The sequence below is a fragment of the Ornithodoros turicata genome, chromosome 2, assembly GCF_037126465.1.
Source record: "Ornithodoros turicata isolate Travis chromosome 2, ASM3712646v1, whole genome shotgun sequence".
Classification (NCBI taxonomy): domain Eukaryota; kingdom Metazoa; phylum Arthropoda; class Arachnida; order Ixodida; family Argasidae; genus Ornithodoros; species Ornithodoros turicata.
In genome coordinates this window covers 124,122,054-124,141,007 of record NC_088202.1, presented here as the reverse complement: position 1 = coordinate 124,141,007, position 18,954 = coordinate 124,122,054, and the positions used below count along the sequence as shown (strand labels likewise).

General features: G+C 45.7%; 1 protein-coding gene across 1 annotated transcript; it reads right to left on the bottom strand.

Annotated features, from left to right (window-relative positions):
- Positions 1 to 113: 113 nt before the first annotated feature.
- LOC135386040 (cytochrome P450 3A24-like) lies at positions 114 to 18,194 on the bottom strand. The gene is made up of 14 exons (XM_064615757.1): positions 18,048 to 18,194; positions 9,468 to 9,564; positions 9,285 to 9,337; positions 9,100 to 9,196; positions 8,539 to 8,655; positions 3,761 to 3,849; positions 3,542 to 3,687; positions 3,314 to 3,429; positions 3,012 to 3,153; positions 2,746 to 2,906; positions 2,006 to 2,097; positions 869 to 1,012; positions 582 to 744; positions 114 to 443 (listed from the first exon to the last, which is right to left on the bottom strand). The coding sequence occupies exons 1-14, from the start codon at positions 18,119 to 18,121 to the stop codon at positions 354 to 356; spliced, it is 1,581 nt and encodes a 526-aa protein (XP_064471827.1). The 5' UTR covers positions 18,122 to 18,194; the 3' UTR covers positions 114 to 353.
- Positions 18,195 to 18,954: the final 760 nt, after the last annotated feature.

The window sequence follows — 18,954 nt, the reverse complement described above, 5'->3', positions numbered from 1 at the left end:
GCTCGTGTCAAGGGAACCACCCCTTGTTCCCCTTATATAGGAGATACTTGTATACTTTTGCATGAACTGTCTCAATGCTCTAGTTCGATTTGTGTACCTTCAGAAAACGCACGTGCAGGACGAAAAGAAATATTTATGACGAACACAAAATACATGCTCGATATTTTTTTATTATTGAATTGACGGTGACCGTATAAGATCCAAAAATCTTTAGGAGTAGCGTGAAATACAGATGCCGTCAAGTGGGTGCTCCTGCAGGGGGTCATGTAGAGACTGCCATATTGCACATTGCGGTTCAGGAATGCTGAGCTGAACTGAACGCAAGCACATCTGTCGCCTCAAGGACCACAACCTCAGTTCGGTAGAGAGTGGAGTGGACGAACTCCAACAGTTATGTCTTTGGCATTCAGAACCCCAAATGCCTTGTAGAAGCTCAGTGGAACCTGTTCAGAACAAGAAGTATAGGCTACTATTATGTTTCATAGCGCTATTTGAAGTGTGATTTGGGTCAGCTGGCACTGATGAAATATTTGATAGAACAGCATAGTTGCGCAAACCAAGTTTGAGACCAGTAAGATTACCTGAGTTTCTGCCGTTCGGACAAACCTGACGCAGTGGATGGCGTTCATAAGACATAGTTTGACAGCGTGCAGGGCGAACCTCATACCAACGCAGTTCCTCGGGCCCGCACCGAATGGTAGATACGTGTAAGGCCGGATAGATGATAGGTTTTCGTCGCTGAATCTGAAAAAAAAGAAGAAAAAAACAATCGCATAATTTCCCTATAGGATGATATATATGCAAGTCATGGATGGATCATACATCCCATATGAGCACTCATGCGACTATCTGAATTCCTCATTCATACCTTTCAGGATCGAATTTCTCTGGCTCAGGGAAATACTGGGCGTCATGGTGCATGGCATAGACTGGTATGGCCACGACGCATTCCTCAGGAACGACAATATTTGTACCATCAATTCTATATGGCTCGGTTGTTGAACGTTCAATCCTAGAATAAAATTACTTGCTGTTCTTCAAATTTTTATTGAACCTAATTGATGTTTCGAGGCATTGTCATGAAGTTCTTCAAAACAGCATGCATTAGCGTGTGCCAGACGGGGCGTAACAGCAACAAGTGCAGTGAATTCAGTGATATAGTACCTCGCTCTCCCAGCTATTTGTTTGTTTGTTTTTCGAAAAGTCCCCTGCAATAGAGTTTATAATGGTGGCTGTGCGACAAGACTGTAGTTATGATGTCGCCCTTAATTATGTCTGTCGCCAAGGTATACACGGTGATCGATGTCATCTCACAGTATACTTAGGAATTCCCTTGAAAACATGAAGGAGGTCATCTACACGTTCTTTGAAGGCTTCCTATACGAAAGACGTTAGCCTAATGTGTAATTATTGTCAACGTTTTTTATCTAGCGCAGCCAATACCTTAGGGATCTTTTCTTGGATCACGACGCGCATTATTTATATCATGAGGTGAACCATACCCGCGCGGGATTAGCTCTCACCACACGTTGCCGGCGCGCTCTCAACCCCTTAAATCGGATGCTCGTTGCAAAATGCCCATTTACATTTACGACATTTACACACTGGAGACGTGTTACCTTAGCTCAGTTGGCAAGAGCCTTGGACCGCTAATCCAGAAAAAGAGGGTTCGAGTCCTACAGCTGCTAACCTTTTCAGTGACTTCCTTCTTTCATCACTATCCCAACACCTTCCTCAGGAATAGTGGCATGGCGTATAACTGCATGGAAGTCGACGTGTGCAACGCGACAGTCGGAGCCCTCGTGATATGGACTCGGCTTGTATGACAAAGGCCTCCTATTTCACGTACTTCATGAGCAACTTACGCTACAGTGATGCAAACAAAGGCAAGCCGCCACCAGCACCTTTATATAACGCACTCGGGAAGGCTACTTGCTCAGTTGAGCAAGTTGAAATACAACAGGGATATCATGCACATAAGTAAATTTAGAAATTATAGGCGTACCTTACAGCAGGGGGGAACATCCTCAGAGACTCGGAAATAACTGCATTCAGGTATTTCTGTTTCGATATCGCATCAAAGGGTGGTCGGTTGTCCTGGAAATACACAAGACACTTGAACAAACCATTGGAATGCAGCAACCGAGAGCAATGAATGCACAATGAAAGCAACGAGGCTGCACCTCTAAACGTGCGGAAAGAATTGAGCTCTCATAGCTTGAACACTGCTCTTATTGACAGGTGCACGCGTTTACAGGATATGACTTTGGTGTGCATAATTACCTCAGAAGTAATGTGACCTCTAGCAGAAAATAACAAAATGACTACGCGACCGGGATCTCTCTAACCGAGATCTCATAGCTTGAAACTGCTCTTTACACACAGTTACAGGATATGACCTTGGTGTGGAGCTACATCAAAACTAATGTGACCTCGACTAAAAAAATAACAAACAGACAACGCATCCCAAAAAAGCTTTGCGAAAGATAGAGCATCGATCAACCTTAATAATAACACTGGAAAAAATGTGGTCTGGCTCCCGAGAGCGATCGCAGGAACCCTTGGGGGCCATGAGGAAATCTTAATCGAACAACATTATTCTGTGAGTAATTGAACAACATTATTCTAGTGTATTTTGCTCAGTTAACATTCCCCCAGTGCTCCAAGGGTGCCTGATGGGAAGTGATACCGAATTTTTTCCAGTGTTATTATTAAGGTTGACCGGAGTTGTACCAAACGACTTACGTGTTTGGCAAAGCACTCGTTAACCTCCTCCCTCAGTTTGTCTTGTATTTCCGGGTGCAATGCGAGTAGGTAAAGGGTAAAAGAAATAACCGACGAAGTTGCGTCTTGACCAGCGAGGAAGAACAGCACGCACTGTGCCATTGCTTCATCCTCTGTGACAGCTGACATGCAGGAAGACGTCATATGTTTCTCTCTGTCCGTATTGGCAATACAACTTCATTTGTGCAAATGAAGAGCAAGACACGAGATTCCAAGCGAGCACATACTTTTGTCTGAAGAAAACTGCACGGTGTTCTCATCGTCACCCAAGTTGTAAAGTTCGTCGTCACGGCTTTTTGTGTTTTCTATTGGGGCTGCGAGGTTCCCTTCTTGAGCATCCATCATTAGTTGCAGAAAATCTTCGTTGCGCTGTAAGGATGACGAGGCAGTCATGGGTAATGCCAAGTGCATTGTGCAATTTAGTTCCCACAGCGAGCCAATCCAGAAACACAAACAAGAAAAGTAGCATGCTCATGAGGCTAGCGTCTCGAAAGTAAATGAAAGTCAGTTCGCGGATAGGCGTGCTTACATTGTCCTTTTCCTGCCTCTGTTTTATAATATTCACCGAAAGTGACTTGAAGTACTGGAACGCATCCGAATTGAATGGTTTAATTTTCAGATGTTTAAATAACCCAGGCAACAGAACTGTAAGGAGAGTGAATAAAAAAAAAACTTTATGGGATGAGTAAACATCACAACAACAATTACAATTCGAAACTGGAAGGTCACTTCAAGCGAATAATTGGAAGTGACTTACGGAACAATATAAACCTCAGGTTCAGATCTTGTCCAAATGCTTGTCTTGCCTTTGACACGAACGCGTTCGTCTGATCGGAATAAGAATCCAGTTTCGTTCCAAATGCACACCTGGCAATGGTGTCTAACGAAAAATGTCCGAAAAACCTGAAAAGTTTCGTAGTAGCTTAGGACCAAATTGGTCAGCATGGCTCGTCCGCAATTAATATAAGGTACTAACTGCTTTGCGTCAATATTATCGTTCTTCTCCGCTGCCTTTTGTAAGTGCTCCCTCGTGATTCTTGCGCAGTCTTCGATGAGGGCGGTCATCTGTAAGACAATATATGTGACGAGAGCGACGACGACGACAATAAAGTGTTCAGTTTTCCCACGTTACAAGAGTCCACAGGATAGAACCTCGCTCTGAATCCATGCCTAAAAAAAACTCAACGACAACCTACCGGTCTACCAACCAGCCACATTTCAAAGAACAAGTCCGTTATTGGCAAACATCGTCTCAACAACGTTGTAAACTACTTTGATGACATTGTCGTCACTACTGCAACCTTTAAGGAACATCTGGAGAGTTTGCATGCACTGCTCACGGCCCTGAGTGCGGAAAACATTAAGCTAAAACTGAAGAAGTGTCAATTTGCTTACATCGGCATTGACTACCTGGGACATACGATTTCCCACAGACAAATGTCGTCTAAGAGGAGCAACGAGCAAGCCATGAAAGATTTTCCTGCTCCCCGTTGTGTTAAAGACTTGCAAAGTTTCTTAGGAACAGTTGATGTCTACTGACAGTACATCCCGCACTTCAGCGACATTTCCGCACCCTTTACGGCACTTCTACAAAAGAACGTTTCCCCCAGGATGGCTAACATTCCCTACCCCTTAATCAAACAAACAAACAAACAAACAAACAAACAAACAAACGTTACTTGGGAATGGTCATCAACTTGTCAAGCTGCGTTCACAGCGCTTCAGAATCATCTAACAGAGGCACCTGTTCTTCGGATCTACGACCCGGACCGACCGTGTACGCTCTATTGCTACGCTTCCTCAACGCGTGTTGACGCAGTACCTAAACATCAACCTGACGACCTCGGAGCAGAACACCCCATCGCGTACCATTCTAGGAAACTACAGACACATGAGAAAGACTACGCCGTCCATACTGCCGAAATACATCCAACAGGTAGACCGCCCAACAAAAATAGAGTGCCTTGCGATTGTTGACGCCCTCGAGGACTGGCACTGCTACCTCCATGCACATCCTTTCACGGTTGTAACAGATCACGCCGCGCTACAATGGATCAAAAATAGTGAGTTTTAATATACCGTTCATAAAGTTATCGTGCCTGTCGGAACCAATCGCAGTGGTGCGTGACTCAGAATCTTATCCACTGATTGGTTCCAGTTGATACGGTTCGACGCAAGCCACCGTTATCAACGGTCGGCTAAAACTCTGTATTCTCAAGAACCCAACCGGAAAACTTTTCCGCTGGTCTCTAAGGTTATCCATGTACGATGCTACCTTCAAATATCAGAAAGGATCCGCAAATGTGGAAGCCGATGCTTTGTCTCGATTGCCCATCGTACAGCTACAAACGCTGCGAGAACTGCTAATTCTACTGATAGACCGAAGGGCCCATATAACTAAGTTGGCTGCGTTTCCACGGTGAAGAAACGTGGCATTAATAAAATTTATGTACCCACATCTCTCCGAACAAAGATTCTTCAAAAGGCTCATCAAGACTTCGGCCACGTTAGTAACAAAAATACCATAAGTCTTATCTCACCACACTACTACTGGCCGAATATAATAGCTGACGTGTCTACATGCGTAAAGCACTGCGATATTTGCCAGCGCTGCAAAAAGTTAAAAACCAAGAAGTTTGGCAGCCTGGAATCTTTACCACCTGCAGAACAGCCTTTCGACTTGACAGCAATAGACACGATAGGAGAGCTTGCCGGCTATGGGTTAAAAAAAAAAAAATCCATCTTGGGCATTTCCTCGTACGAACGAAACTGCTGACGCACGCATCTCATGCACACGAAAAATATTCACCGTCGGCACTCCAAAGAAGTTCCTCTCGGATCGGAGAACCGGATTCACCGCGAACAACTTCAAGAGATTTCTCGAGAATCATGGTATCCATCAGCTCTTCACATCATCTCAACATCCCCAGTGCAATGGTCTTAATGAGCGAACAAATCAAACCATAATCACTCAAATGCAAGATAAACGAATCACCTCGCACACCATGGCCTCAGCTGCTTAAGGGCGCCAACGACGAGTACAATCGAACTCCCCACGAGGTTACACAGTTCGCACCTAGCTTTCTTTTTTTTTGGGATTCCTCCGTCTCAGCCTCCTCTTTCTGACTCCCTACCATCCTTAGACGAAGCACGACGAAAGGCCGTTTTGCACTCACTCGCTTACCACCAGAAGAACAAGTTAATCTATGACAAAAGGTTTATCCCAACGGAACTGAATCCTGGTGACCTTGTCCTCTACGAAACACCTTGGCAGGCAACACACGCAAGCTAGCGGCTGTCACGGAGGATCCCTACATTGTTACCAGGAAGATTTCACATGTGACCTACGAAATAGACCGCAAAATACAACCTCTTGGCAGCACTACGGATATTGTCCACATTAGCAAGCTGTTGCAAAACTCGCAGCCTCGTTAATTGGCGCGAAGCACAGAAGCAAGAAGCGTCTTTACCAGTTGGGGTCTGGGTTAGAACTGTCTTTATTTACAAAGAGAAAAGACTGTACAAAGAGGGAGAGAACTGAAACCCGATACACGTATGTACAATACACGGCGTTACAGTGAGGAGCAAGCGTGTGGGGGATCGTCCCGAAAACGGTCGGTCATTGTCCACTGTCACTGCCCGCTCCTCCGTCCGCGTTGAGTTCGTGTTCTGTTACACAAGCTTCGTCTCTATACCATCCACCCTTCCGCGCCAATCTCGGAGGGGGGAAGTGTGACGAGACCGACGACGACGACAATAAAGTGTTCAGTTTTCCCATGTTACATATACATATATATATATATATATATATAATGCAGGAAAAAAGCCATTAAAGGAACAAATAAATGATACTAGACGTGTTTGTAATTCAAACTTACAGATTAACATGGCTTCTATGGCTGCACGCAGAGAAACGGATACTCATGGAACGATGCGACAGCACCAGAGGACACGTGTTTCGCCGTGTTTGCGGCTCTTCAGCCCAGGGTAGCTGCGCATCGTTCCGCACTGGCAAACCAGGGGTCACTCAGCGAGTGATATACACCTGGGAGGGTGACTGAGCACTCCTCAATGCCATGCAAGCCAGTGAATTATAATGCAGGAAAAAAGCCATTAAAGGAACAAATAAATGATACTAGACGTGTTTGTAATTCAAACTTACAGATTAACATGGCTTCTATGGCTGCACGCTCATGGAACGATGCGGCAGCACCAGAGGACACGTGTTTCGCCGTGTTTGCGGCTCGTCAGCCCTGGGTAGCTGCCCATCGTTCCGAACTGGCAAACCAGGGGTCACTCAGCGAATGATATACACCTGGGAGGGTGACTGAGCACTCCTCAATGCCACAGTGCAAGCCAGTGAATTATAATGCAGGAAAAAAGCCATTAAAGGAACAAATAAATGATACTAGACGTGTTTGTAATTCAAACTTACAGATTAACATGGCTTCTATGGCTGCACGCAGAGAAACAGATACTCATGGAACGATGCGGCAGCACCAGAGGGCACGTGTTTCGCCGTGTTTGCGGCTCGTCAGCCCTGGGTAGCTGCGCATCGTTCCGAACTGGCAAACCAGGGGTCACTCAGCGAATGATATACACCTGGGAGGGTGAATGTGCACTCCTCAATGCCACAGTGCAAGCCAGTGAATTATAATGCAGGAAAAAAGCCATTAAAGGAACAAATAAATGATACTAGACGTGTTTGTAATTCAAACTTACAGATTAACATGGCTTCTATGGCTGCACGCAGAGAAACAGATACTTATGGAACGACGCGGCAGCACCAGAGGACACGTGTTTCGCCGTGTTTGCGGCTCGTCAGCCCTGGGTAGCTGCGCATCGTTCCGAACTGGCAAACCAGGGGTCACTCAGCGAATGATATACACCTGGGAGGGTGACTGAGCACTCCTCAATGCCACAGTGCAAGCCAGTGAATTATAATGCAGGAAAAAAGCCATTAAAGGAACAAATAAACGATACTAGACGTGTTTGTAATTCAAACTTACAGATTAACATGGCTTCTATGGCTGCACGCAGAGAAACAGATACTCATGGAACGATGCGGCAGCAAAAGAGGACACGTGCGCGTGCAGCCATAGAAGCCATGTTAATCTGTAAGTTTGAATTACAAACACGTCTAGTATCATTTATTTGTTCCTTTAATGGCTTTTTTCCTGCATTATAATTCACTGGCTTGCACTGTGGCATTGAGGAGTGCTCAGTCACCCTCCCAGGTGTATATCATTCGCTGAGTGACCCCTGGTTTGCCAGTTGGGAACGATGCGCAGCTACCGAGGGCTGACGAGCCGCAAACACGGCGAAACACGTGTCCTCTGGTGCTGCCGCATCGTTCCATGAGTATCTGTTTCTCTGCGTGCAGACATAGAAGCCATGTTAATCTGTAAGTTTGAATTACAAACACGTCTAGTATCATTTATTTGTTCCTTTAATGGCTTTTTCCCTGCATTATAATTCACTGGCTTGCACTGTGGCATTGAGGAGTGCTCAGTCACCTTCCCAGGTGTACATCACTCGCTGAGTGACCCCTGGTTTGCCAGTTCGGAACGATGCGCAGCTACCCAGGGCTGACGAGCCGCAAACACGGCGAAACACGTGTCCTCTGGTGCTGCCGCATCGTTCCATGAGTATCTATATATATATATTCGGATAAACTGAGCTTTTTACTGTGACTGTGTAAAATACTGTGACAGTCAGTATTGCATTGGTCTTGACTTTGAAGGCGACACGTACCCTCTTCAGCTTCCCAGTAGAGAAGGCAGGGCTCACTGCAGGACGAATTTTGCGCCATCGTTCCACTGGAGCAACGCTCATCATGTTGTCCAATAAAGTGTCCTGGAAGGTCATGCGCTGTGGGAGATTAACAGAATGGAACCACGTGAGAAAGGGAAGCGCTAAGGTGTGTAGCGTGCACTCTGCAGGTAAGCGCAAATTAAGCGCATAAATAAAGAGCGCCATTGATCACATTGTGCTGAAAAACTCCAACATACGCATATTTTGTCATCCCATTTGTTGGTGAGACCCGATTCGACGAGCTAGTTCGATACTCTTATCGTCAACCATGGCTAGCTGCATCTGACCTATACACATATAATTATTAGCCGGAGTGTTTGTTGTGGAATAAATATTTAATTTTGCTGGTTTTGAGTCTTCCCTTTCGTGTTTCTGATCTTCGTGTCTTCTGATACTCAAGGAGAGGAAATGTCACTTACAAGGTAATTTCACCAACGCCCTTGCCTGTTACTTCGTTGCTAAACCTGTACATTTTACATGTGCGTGTAACACCGTCCTTACCATCCTGTTTGGAAGCGAGGAAAAATCTTTCACCAGAACCTTCTTAATGACCTCGGGGTCGGCGACGAACAGTATTGGCTTTCCACCTTCGTAGGCTCTGTGGAGGTATATCGAAGATTTGTTGCTAACAGAAACTTGACGTACTTGCATATATAAAGTGCTGACGTGACTTCCACATAACTTACCCGAACACTTTTCCATATTTCTGATATCGTTCTTGGTCAATCGCGAAAAATGTCTGGAATGAATACTCAAGAGTAGTAGTGCCATCAATGTACATCACACAACCAATTGGTATCATGGTAACACAATCTGCACGTGCGTGTTGCAGACGCGAGTTACTTGGGAGTTCGTTCTATGAAACTTACCATGTAAAAAAACTTAAGAAGTTGCCCGAAAATGAGAGCGAACGGCTCGTGCGTGAGATTTTGGTTTTTCCAGTAGTTTCGGTGCCTCGCAGCATACCTGCACAGGAATGGAGATAGCTGTCTTCATACACGTAACGGTTAGCGGAGCGATACAAACAGGAGAGAAAAGGCAACAGAACAAACTCGCCTAAGTGCTGAACTAGCTTTGTTTTGTCTCATCCTGTACGTTACATAGTCTGGACCCTTTCGATTTCAGCATAAGGAAATAATTCTATAGGGCAGCAGCGCAGTACCAACAGGGTTCCTTATTATAGGTTACATGGGGCGTCACCTCGGCGTACGTAACCCACGAGTGTAAATCCCTTGTCGTTATGTTGCACCATTCATCCCAAGATCGGCTATTGGCCTGTTGTTGTTGTTGGAACACCGAATGCTCCACGGCGAGCCCTTTCGCCATCACCATCACCACCACTACTAGCAGCTCTTTCCCTGGACTGTGTCTTGTGACTGTGCGATTAAAATGTGTAGAGGAGGTGGTGTCCCTCTACATGAGTCCCGACCGGCGGTGATGGTATGCCACGGAGAGGCGATGACGGTGGCCTATCTCCGTGGCCGCTTCGGTGGAACTGAGAAACGGGCCGCTTCCACCGGCCGCTACATCACTCCTCCCACTCAGACGCGGAGCGGTCCCTGCCGGCAGATGGACGTGGCCTCACGCTAGGACGGTGCCGGTAGAATTAGCGTGAGGCCACGTCCATCTGCCCGCTGGGACATTCCATCATCGCCGGTCAGGACTCATGAAGAGGAAGACCACCTCCCCCACAAATCCATAAAAAGAATGGCAAAAATTGAGACGCCGTTGCCCGATCCTGCTGCGGTGCCGTCGAGTCACGATGAGGTCGTAGCGGCCTGGTGGCGACGACGACGCGCCACTATTGCTTCGCTTGGGGCGACAGCTATAAGTCTTATCGCCGCGTTTCTGGAGTGAGACAACGGGCTGAGAAGCTCTTCAGCACATCCGGACCTTAGGGGGGGGGGGCTCTTCCTGATCGTCAATTGGGGCTCATGCAGTGAGAGACCATCCCTTCTACAGGGTGGGTGCTATAAAAGGTCAGTCACATTTTCGCGCGTGGCACGATACTTACTTGACGGAAAGACTCCGCTACCACAGAGTGCATAATTTGTGCCAGAAAAGCCTCCGAAAAAATCGTGGTTATCAGGCGTTGCATAATAAAGTAAATACGACAACGCAAACTTTCGTCTTCATGCATTTCCTATGCGCTATACCGATGTGAACTGCAAAGTGTTATGCATAGCGTCCGCGTAGGAGTGCTTGCCGATACGAATTTGTTTTCGCTTTTGACGCCGCTAGCGCCACTAGGCGTAAGCTGCACTCAACTAGTGGCAGAACGCCGTGTTTACAGCGGCATAGCGCATAAGAAATGCATGAAGACGAAAGTTTGCGTGGTCGTATTTACTTTGTTATGCAGGGCGTGGTAACCACGATTTTTTTCGGATGCTTCTCTGGCACAAACTATGCATTCTGTGGTAGCGGAGGTCTGTCCGTCCAGTAGGTATCGCGCCACACGCGAAAAGTGACTGACCTTTCATAGCACCCACCGTGTATATTTGGTCAGCCGGACGGCGATCACCATAGTCCGGCAGAGAATACGGCCTTACTCCTCCCCAAATTTCCAGACTACTCATGGATCAATTCGGAATCCACTGCTGGAAGTAAGGTCCCTATTTCTCTAGGCCAAGCTAGGTGGCCACGCCCCACGTTATACGCATTCACGATACCGCCTCTCATGGAGCCCACAAAGCCACCTCTTAACGGTCGCACCTCCACACACCCCGCCTACCCCAGGGGTACAGAAACCCAGCCCGCTCTACCGTTATACTTTCCCGGGCCGGCCATCTAAATCAGCAGCCAATCACCCCCTGGTGAACAGGTTGCACAGGCACCACCGTTCTACAGGTAACCCGCAGGGAGACCATAGTGAGCCCTCTTCCTGGCCACCAAACGCATGCTCCGAGATGGCTCTTCCTGCCACACCCCAGGCCTCGTTTACTTTGTGTCTCGCCTATCGTCGGTCATTACGTTAAGAAGGCTTGAAGAACAGCGAAGAATGCCGCGTGCCCTCTACCAATAATCAAGTTCTTGGTCGACGACCAACCTTCGTGATAAAGTAGATAAATCATGAAGAGCCCGGGATCAAGTGCTCGACTATTGGTGGTGTTGGTGAAAGGGCTCGCCATTGTCGGCCTCACATAGGTGGGCAACGTCACTGCGTCCTGCGCCGACTTCTAAGGGAATTGTGCCGACATATGTCTGAAAGCGTCTGAGGAAAACGCAGGAAAAGCCCCAGACACAGCCGACGGAATTCGAACCCAGGTACCTCCCTGTCTCGACGTGACATGGCCAGCGCGCTAACCACTGAGCCACAGGAGCTGGTCTCGACTATTGGTTGAGGGCGCGTGCCATTGATTTCTGTTCTTCACTAGTTCTTGACGTAACGACCAATGACAGGCGCGACACAAAGTAATTGAGGTCGAATACTTTGACGAGAATAAGACTCCTGGCGACAATACTTTTAGCTCACCGCTCACGTACTGTTCCCGAACTCGATCGCCTTGGGCCGGCACTGTTTCGGGGGGGGGGGGGGGGGGGGGTATATTTATGAGACGAAAAGGAAAAAAAAACGGGGAAAGGTCAGCCAAACGCGACGTCAGCTTGCTATTCCAGAAATAAGAAACAATAATAAATAAATAAAAAGAAAAGATAAAAATTAAAGAAAGAAAGAAATAGGAAGGAATAAGAAATAAATAAATAAAGAAAAATTAAGCAATAAGAAACAAAGAAAAAGAATTAGGAAATAACGAAAAACTAACAAATGATGAAAGAAGGATGAGGTAGATTAAAGACAAAGATGACAAAAAAAAGGTGACTAACAAACGGTGAAAGAATGATGAGATGGATCAGAGCAGATGACTTTAAAAGGATAGCATGCGGTTAATGCGTTGAGGGTGAGAGTGGGGCACAGAAGAATGACATTGCACGACTGAGTTCACAGGCTGTTCATCAGACCTGAATCTCTCACTGTTTCGGCTCTTCACTGAAACCCGCATAGATCAGAACACGCCTGTCCATGCCATCATGCTGCTGCATCCGCTACCATAACCGCAAGTGGTTTGTCCTGCCTTATCCACGTGACGTCCTCAGCCTCCTCTTGAATTGAACTCACGGCCTCTATCTGCCGGTCAGGGATGCTACCAACTACGCCATGCTAGATACCATCTCTTCGTTTATAGCGACCCACGCTAGGATCTCGCATGCGGGCCAGTCACTTCCACTTTCACACAGACGAAGACACTCTCGACTGAAAGCATCCTTCTCACGTCACGAAAGAGCATCTTCCGAAGCAATTCCGAAAACGAAAGTATCCAACTGCAGGTTTTGCCGTCGTATTTAATCCATATACCGCGGAATTTAATCCCAATACTGTGGAATTTAATCCTCATGCCGCCACTTAATCCTTGTACCGTCACTTTTAATCCTTATGCCGTGGGGTTTAATCCTTCTGTTAAATTTAATCCTCGTGCTGCCAATTTTAATCCTTATGCCGTGGAAATTTATCCTAAATTCTCGGATTATTTTTTCATTACTCTTTTCAATACAATGTGATAGTGTGCAACTGTCTCCATGATTTATGACCTATTTTGACAATTTCCTTGTTCATGGCTATAAATTGACTTTTTTGTGACTATCACTGCTGGAGGCACTACTATGGGATGGCATGGGACTACCTGCATGATTTATGACATGATATGACTATTTCCTTGTTGACGGCTATAAATGGAGTTTTTGGGACTGTCACTGCTCAATGCACTACTGTGGGATGGCATGGGACTACCTGCATGATTTATAACCTGACGTGATTATCCCCTTGTTTATGGCTATAAATTGGGTTTTTGTGAATATCACTGCTCATACACTACTATGCGATAGTATGGGACTACCTGCATGATATATGACCTGATATGACTACTTTCTTGTTTATGGGTATAAATTGGCTTTTTTGGACTATCACTGCTCAATGGACTACTATGCGATACTATGGGACTACCTGCATGATTTATGACCTGATATGACTATTGTATCATTTATGGCTATAAATTGGCTTTTTGTGACTATCACTGCTGAATGGACTACTATGCGATAGTATGGGACTACAGTCAACCCTCGATTTATGAACACCCTTCGTTTCTCGAAAAATCGTTCATAAATCGAGGGATTCATAAACCCATGCATAAATCGAGGAGCGAGGTGCGCGGAAGAGAAATGGGCTGAAATACGACGGAAAGTGCACTACACTACGTTTATTTGTGAAAATGCTTCGTAATTGTGCTCTCCACCATACATTCGGGTGTATTTGTCTTCTTCGGAAGAGACGATCGAAGCCTGGCACCTGACTCGTGCGCCTGGTCTTCAAAGCACTGTATCGTACTGTGAATGTGATTCCAAGCTGAGCGAGCTGTCACAGCTTCGGAACGGTCCTGCTAGTAATCTTCACTGTCACTATGATCACCCTCGGCACCATCATTTGACAACTGCACTAAAGCACCATCATCAAGCGGCTCACATATCTGTTCACCGTCAGCACAGGAAATGCACTCCTCTGTTCTCACTCTCTAATTCTTGTGGCTGCGGACACTGTACGGGTGCTTGACTTTTATGCTTTGTTCATCTTTATTGACGCGATCCCAGTACTTCCCCGTGCGTCAGCAACCCGCTTCATAAATCGAGCTCAGGACACACATGTTTTTGCGGTTGGTTCGCTGAAAATCCGTTCACGGTTCGGATATCGAGGGTTCATAAACCGAGGGAGAAATAGATGGAAAAAGTTTGGTTCATCGTGACGCCGTTCATAAACCGAGGGAATTCGTAAATCGAGGGTTCATAAAACGAGGGTTGACTGTATCTGCGAGGTTTATGACCTGCTGTGACTATTTCCTTGTTAATGGCTATCAATTGGTTTTTTGTGACTATCACTGCTCAATGCACTACTATGGGATAGTACGGGGCTACCTGCATGATTTATGACCTGTTATGACTATATCCTTGTTTACTCTTGACTATGAGTGCTATTTGAACTACCATGGGATTATTTAAGATACCTGGATGGTTTATGACCTGTTAGGACTATTTCCTGGTTTGTAGCTACATATTGATTGTTATGAATACAACTATATTTGTGAAACAAATAAATATTATAAGACAGCCTGCATAATTTATGACCTGTTGTGACAGTTCCCTGGTTTACAGCTACAAATGTTATTTTTGTGACTACGACTACTGTGCACTACAATGGGATACTATGAGACTACCTGCGTGACTTATGGCACGTTATGACTGTTACATGTTTGCAGCTTCAAACTTTTTATAAATACGGTTACTTCATCCACTCAAATGGGGTAATATAAGACTACCTGATTTATGAACTGTTATGACAATTTGCTGGTTTACAGTTACAAATGGACTTCTTACAATTACGACTACTCCTTACACCACGATGGGATAGTATAAGGCTACCTTCATGGTTTATGACCTGTTGACAACTACAACATAAGGTAAACATAACGGTAACGCTTGCTATGTGAGAATTCAAGATCGGGGCACACGTCATCTAACATAGAAGGCATGTGCCGTGCAAAGACATCAATGAAGCGATAAATTGTAGGGGAACATGAAGAGCATTATAAAGAACTAATGGCCAGCATGTGACACTGTGATATGCTTGTGACTGCTGACCAGCTTACATTGGGAAAGAGGCGTGAAAAAGAAGCGGGCTTTTTCGATGAATCTCATATTTCAATTGTTCTTGTTCCCAGACAACTTGAAGCTTGTATTGTGTTTGTATGTTCCAGTTTCAGAGCGATTCCTTTCCAGGTAGTTTCCGGTACTCCCAGGTAGTTCCATAATATCCATACTAGTGCATGTAGTAGTCAGTCATAAAAGGTTCATTTACTATAGGCGTAAACAAAGAAATAGTCATAACACGTTAAATATGATGCAGATAGTCCCAACTACCCCATTGTAGTGCATAGACTAGTCCTAGTCAAACAGTCAAATTACAGCCGTAAAGAAGGAAATAGTCAAAACATGTCATAAATCATGCAGGTAGTCCCATGCCATCCTATAGTAGTGCACTGAGCAGTAATGGGTCACAAAAAGTCAGTTTATAGCCGTAAACAAGGAAATAGTCATATCGGGTAGCAAATCATGCAGTTAGTCTCATACCATCACATAGCAGTGCACTGAGCAGTGATAGTCATAAAAAAGTCAATTTATGGCCCTAGAGGAGAAACAGGTCATCAATCTGCAGGTATTCCCATACCATCCCATTGCAGTGCATAGAGTAGGCACAGTCACAAAAAAGTCAATTGACTGCCGTAAACAAGGAAATGGTCATATGAGGTCAGAGATCATGCAGGCAGTCTCCATCACATAGTAGTGCACTGAGCAGTGATAGTCACAAAAAGTGTATTTATGGCTGTAAACGAGGAAATAGTCAAAACAGGTCATAAGTCATGGAGGTAGTCCCATCCCATTCCATAGTACTGCTTCGAGCAGTGATAGTCACAAAAAAGTCAACTTATAGCTGTAAACGAGGAAGTAGTCAAAACAGGTCATAAATCATGCAGGTAGTCCCATACTATCGCATTTTAGTGAACAAGTAATGGAAAGGTAATCCGAGAATTTGGGATTAAATTGCACGACATAAGAATTAAAATTGGCAGCACGAGGATTAAATTTAGCAGAAGAAGGATTAAATCGGTATGAGGATTAAATCCCATGAAACAAGGATTAAAGGTGGCGGCATGAGGATCAAATTCCACGGTATAAGAATTCAATTTCGCGGTATATGTGTTAAATACGACTGGAAAACCTGACGTTGTGGGGCTTGTGTTATCTCTGTCCTCCCATGTTTAATTGCCTAGTTCACTACGTCTTATTCTCCTCTCCGTGGTATGGACGCTGATCTCAAACGCAAGCACCGGTCCTCGTATGGGTATGGCGGGCTAGAAGCCCGCCCATTCTAGCCCGCCATAGTATGGGACATGGGGGAGTTGATGATCCCCTTGACGATGACGATGCACCACTATACCGTCGCGTACCAAGGCGGCAGCTAACCAGTTCTGTCCACACAGTCCTAGAATGAAGAAGAAGAAAGCTCCCGAGCACATCCCGCGCTCCTGGTGGTGGTGGTGGTGTGTGGTGAAAGGGCTTGCCGTTGTCGGCCTCACGTAGGTGGGCAACGTCACGACTGACGCCCTGGGGGAATGTGCGTCCTGGGCCGACTTCTAAGGGAACTGTGCCGACATATGTCTGAAAGCGTCTGAGGAAAACCCAGGAAAAACCCCAGACAGCACAGCCGGCACCGGACCCGCGCTCCTGGACATTCCGTCACCGTGGATCAGGATCCACTTAGAGGGGTACCACCATCTTTACAAGCTATCACGTACAATTGAAATTGAAATTGTTTGTATAGATGAGAAGCGGCGTTGAGCGCAGACGCTCGGGCCAATCCGCTGGGGCCACAAGATAACTGGTCGGTTGTGTGCGAGTTGTTACGGAGAAGTCTGCATGCCGAGTGGTGTAGCGGCAGGTTGTTCACAGGGATTGTGGAGGGAGTCCTTGTGTACCCGGACGATGTGTGACAGATACGCGTACACATAGAACTCCTTGACACGCCAAAAGGAATAAATAAGCTGCATTTCCAAATGGGGAACCGAAAACAAGGAAATAATCATATGAGGTCAGAGATCATGCAGGCAGTCTCCATCACATAGTAGTGCATTAAGCAGTGATAGTCACAAAAAAGTCTATTTATGGCTGTAAACAAGGAAATAGTCAAACCAGGTCATAAGTAAAGTACAGGCCAGTACTTGAAACAGGCCAAGTAATTGGGTTTTTGTGACTATCACTGCTCAATACACTACTATGCCATGGTATGGGGTGTAGACATGAAAAAACGATTCGAGAAAAATGTGTCCTTCAGGACCGATTTTAACAATGTTCAGGACTACTGAAACTACCTCATGCTCATTTGCACACTGTACTGTGGCCATCGCTACGAGTTTCAACTTGGAGAAAGAAATGAAAAAATCGGAGAGAAACAGCAAGCGGACTTTATTGACGCTACATCGTTTCGGAATCGTTACTTTTAACCGTGTAACTTGTAACTCACAACAGAGCAGGCGTTCTCAAAAATGACCGTTTCTCTTTTTATGTACTACGACGTAGAAACTTTTGCGACTCCCAACAATTAAAACAGAATGGCCTTTGTACGTAACAGTGGCTCGCTCCTTTTTTTTTTTTCTACCTCCCTCCACGCCTCCTTTATAATTTCCCTGATGACAGCACATTAGCAAGTACATTTCGATGTATTTGTATCGAGTAGTATTGTATTATATTATAATACAAAGTATGAGGACTGCCGTGCATGGAAGGTGGAAAGAAACTGTACGAAACGAGTTCGAAAGCACTTAGTTGAGCTGCAAGCATGTCCTACTTACATGTATAGCAGTATAGCTGCAGTAACACCCAAAATTACCCAGTCCGGCACGGTAAACAAACCCGGCAGCTGCATCTCTCAGTAGACGTGCGCTGTCTGACGCACTTCGTCAACACTGTGGAAATACAATCGCGAATTGTCCACATGAAAGCGCGATCGGGAGCACGCCGTACTGTGCTCGCAATATCAACAATCTTAATCAGATAAACTATGTTTACAAAAACGGTGACAGGCCCCAAGCAACACAATGTACTGAAAGTCGAGTGCAATAGGGGTGGACGGGTATGTGGAAGACCTTGAACAGACTCGTGAAACTAAAGAACACTGATAAGACACATACCGTCCACCCCTATTGCACTCGACTTTCAGTACATCGTGCTGCTTGGGGTACCGGAGCAGTTTTCCAAGCGGCGCATCTATCGACGCGAACGGGAAGGTCCTCGGCACGTGTGCCGATCTGTGATGCAATGTGCCAGTTCCGTGTATGTAGCAGTTAGAAACTAAACTTCACTCATTTGCGTCGTCGCGTACTTAAGCGCCATTAGAAAACGTTGTTCTGTGGCATGGTATGCCATATAACGACAAAGTGGATCCCGTGGTGTAACCTGACAAGTCATCTGACAATAAACACCACCAGCGTACCATAGCTGGAATGCAGTTCCCTTTTCACAAGTAGAAGGCACTAGGCAAGAATTGTGTGTATGCTGTCTGAGAAAAAAAAACATTGCTTTGTTCTGCGACAATAACATCAAAGATTTTCCCAGCAACTGCTACCAGATGTCATTCAAACATCACACCAATACCAACCGAAAGAAAGCAGAAAACAATCACACACACGAAAAGCCAGCAGATGCAGGTGTGAAACCCCATCTGCGAAATTCGAATCCCCCACCGCAAGGCGAAAATCC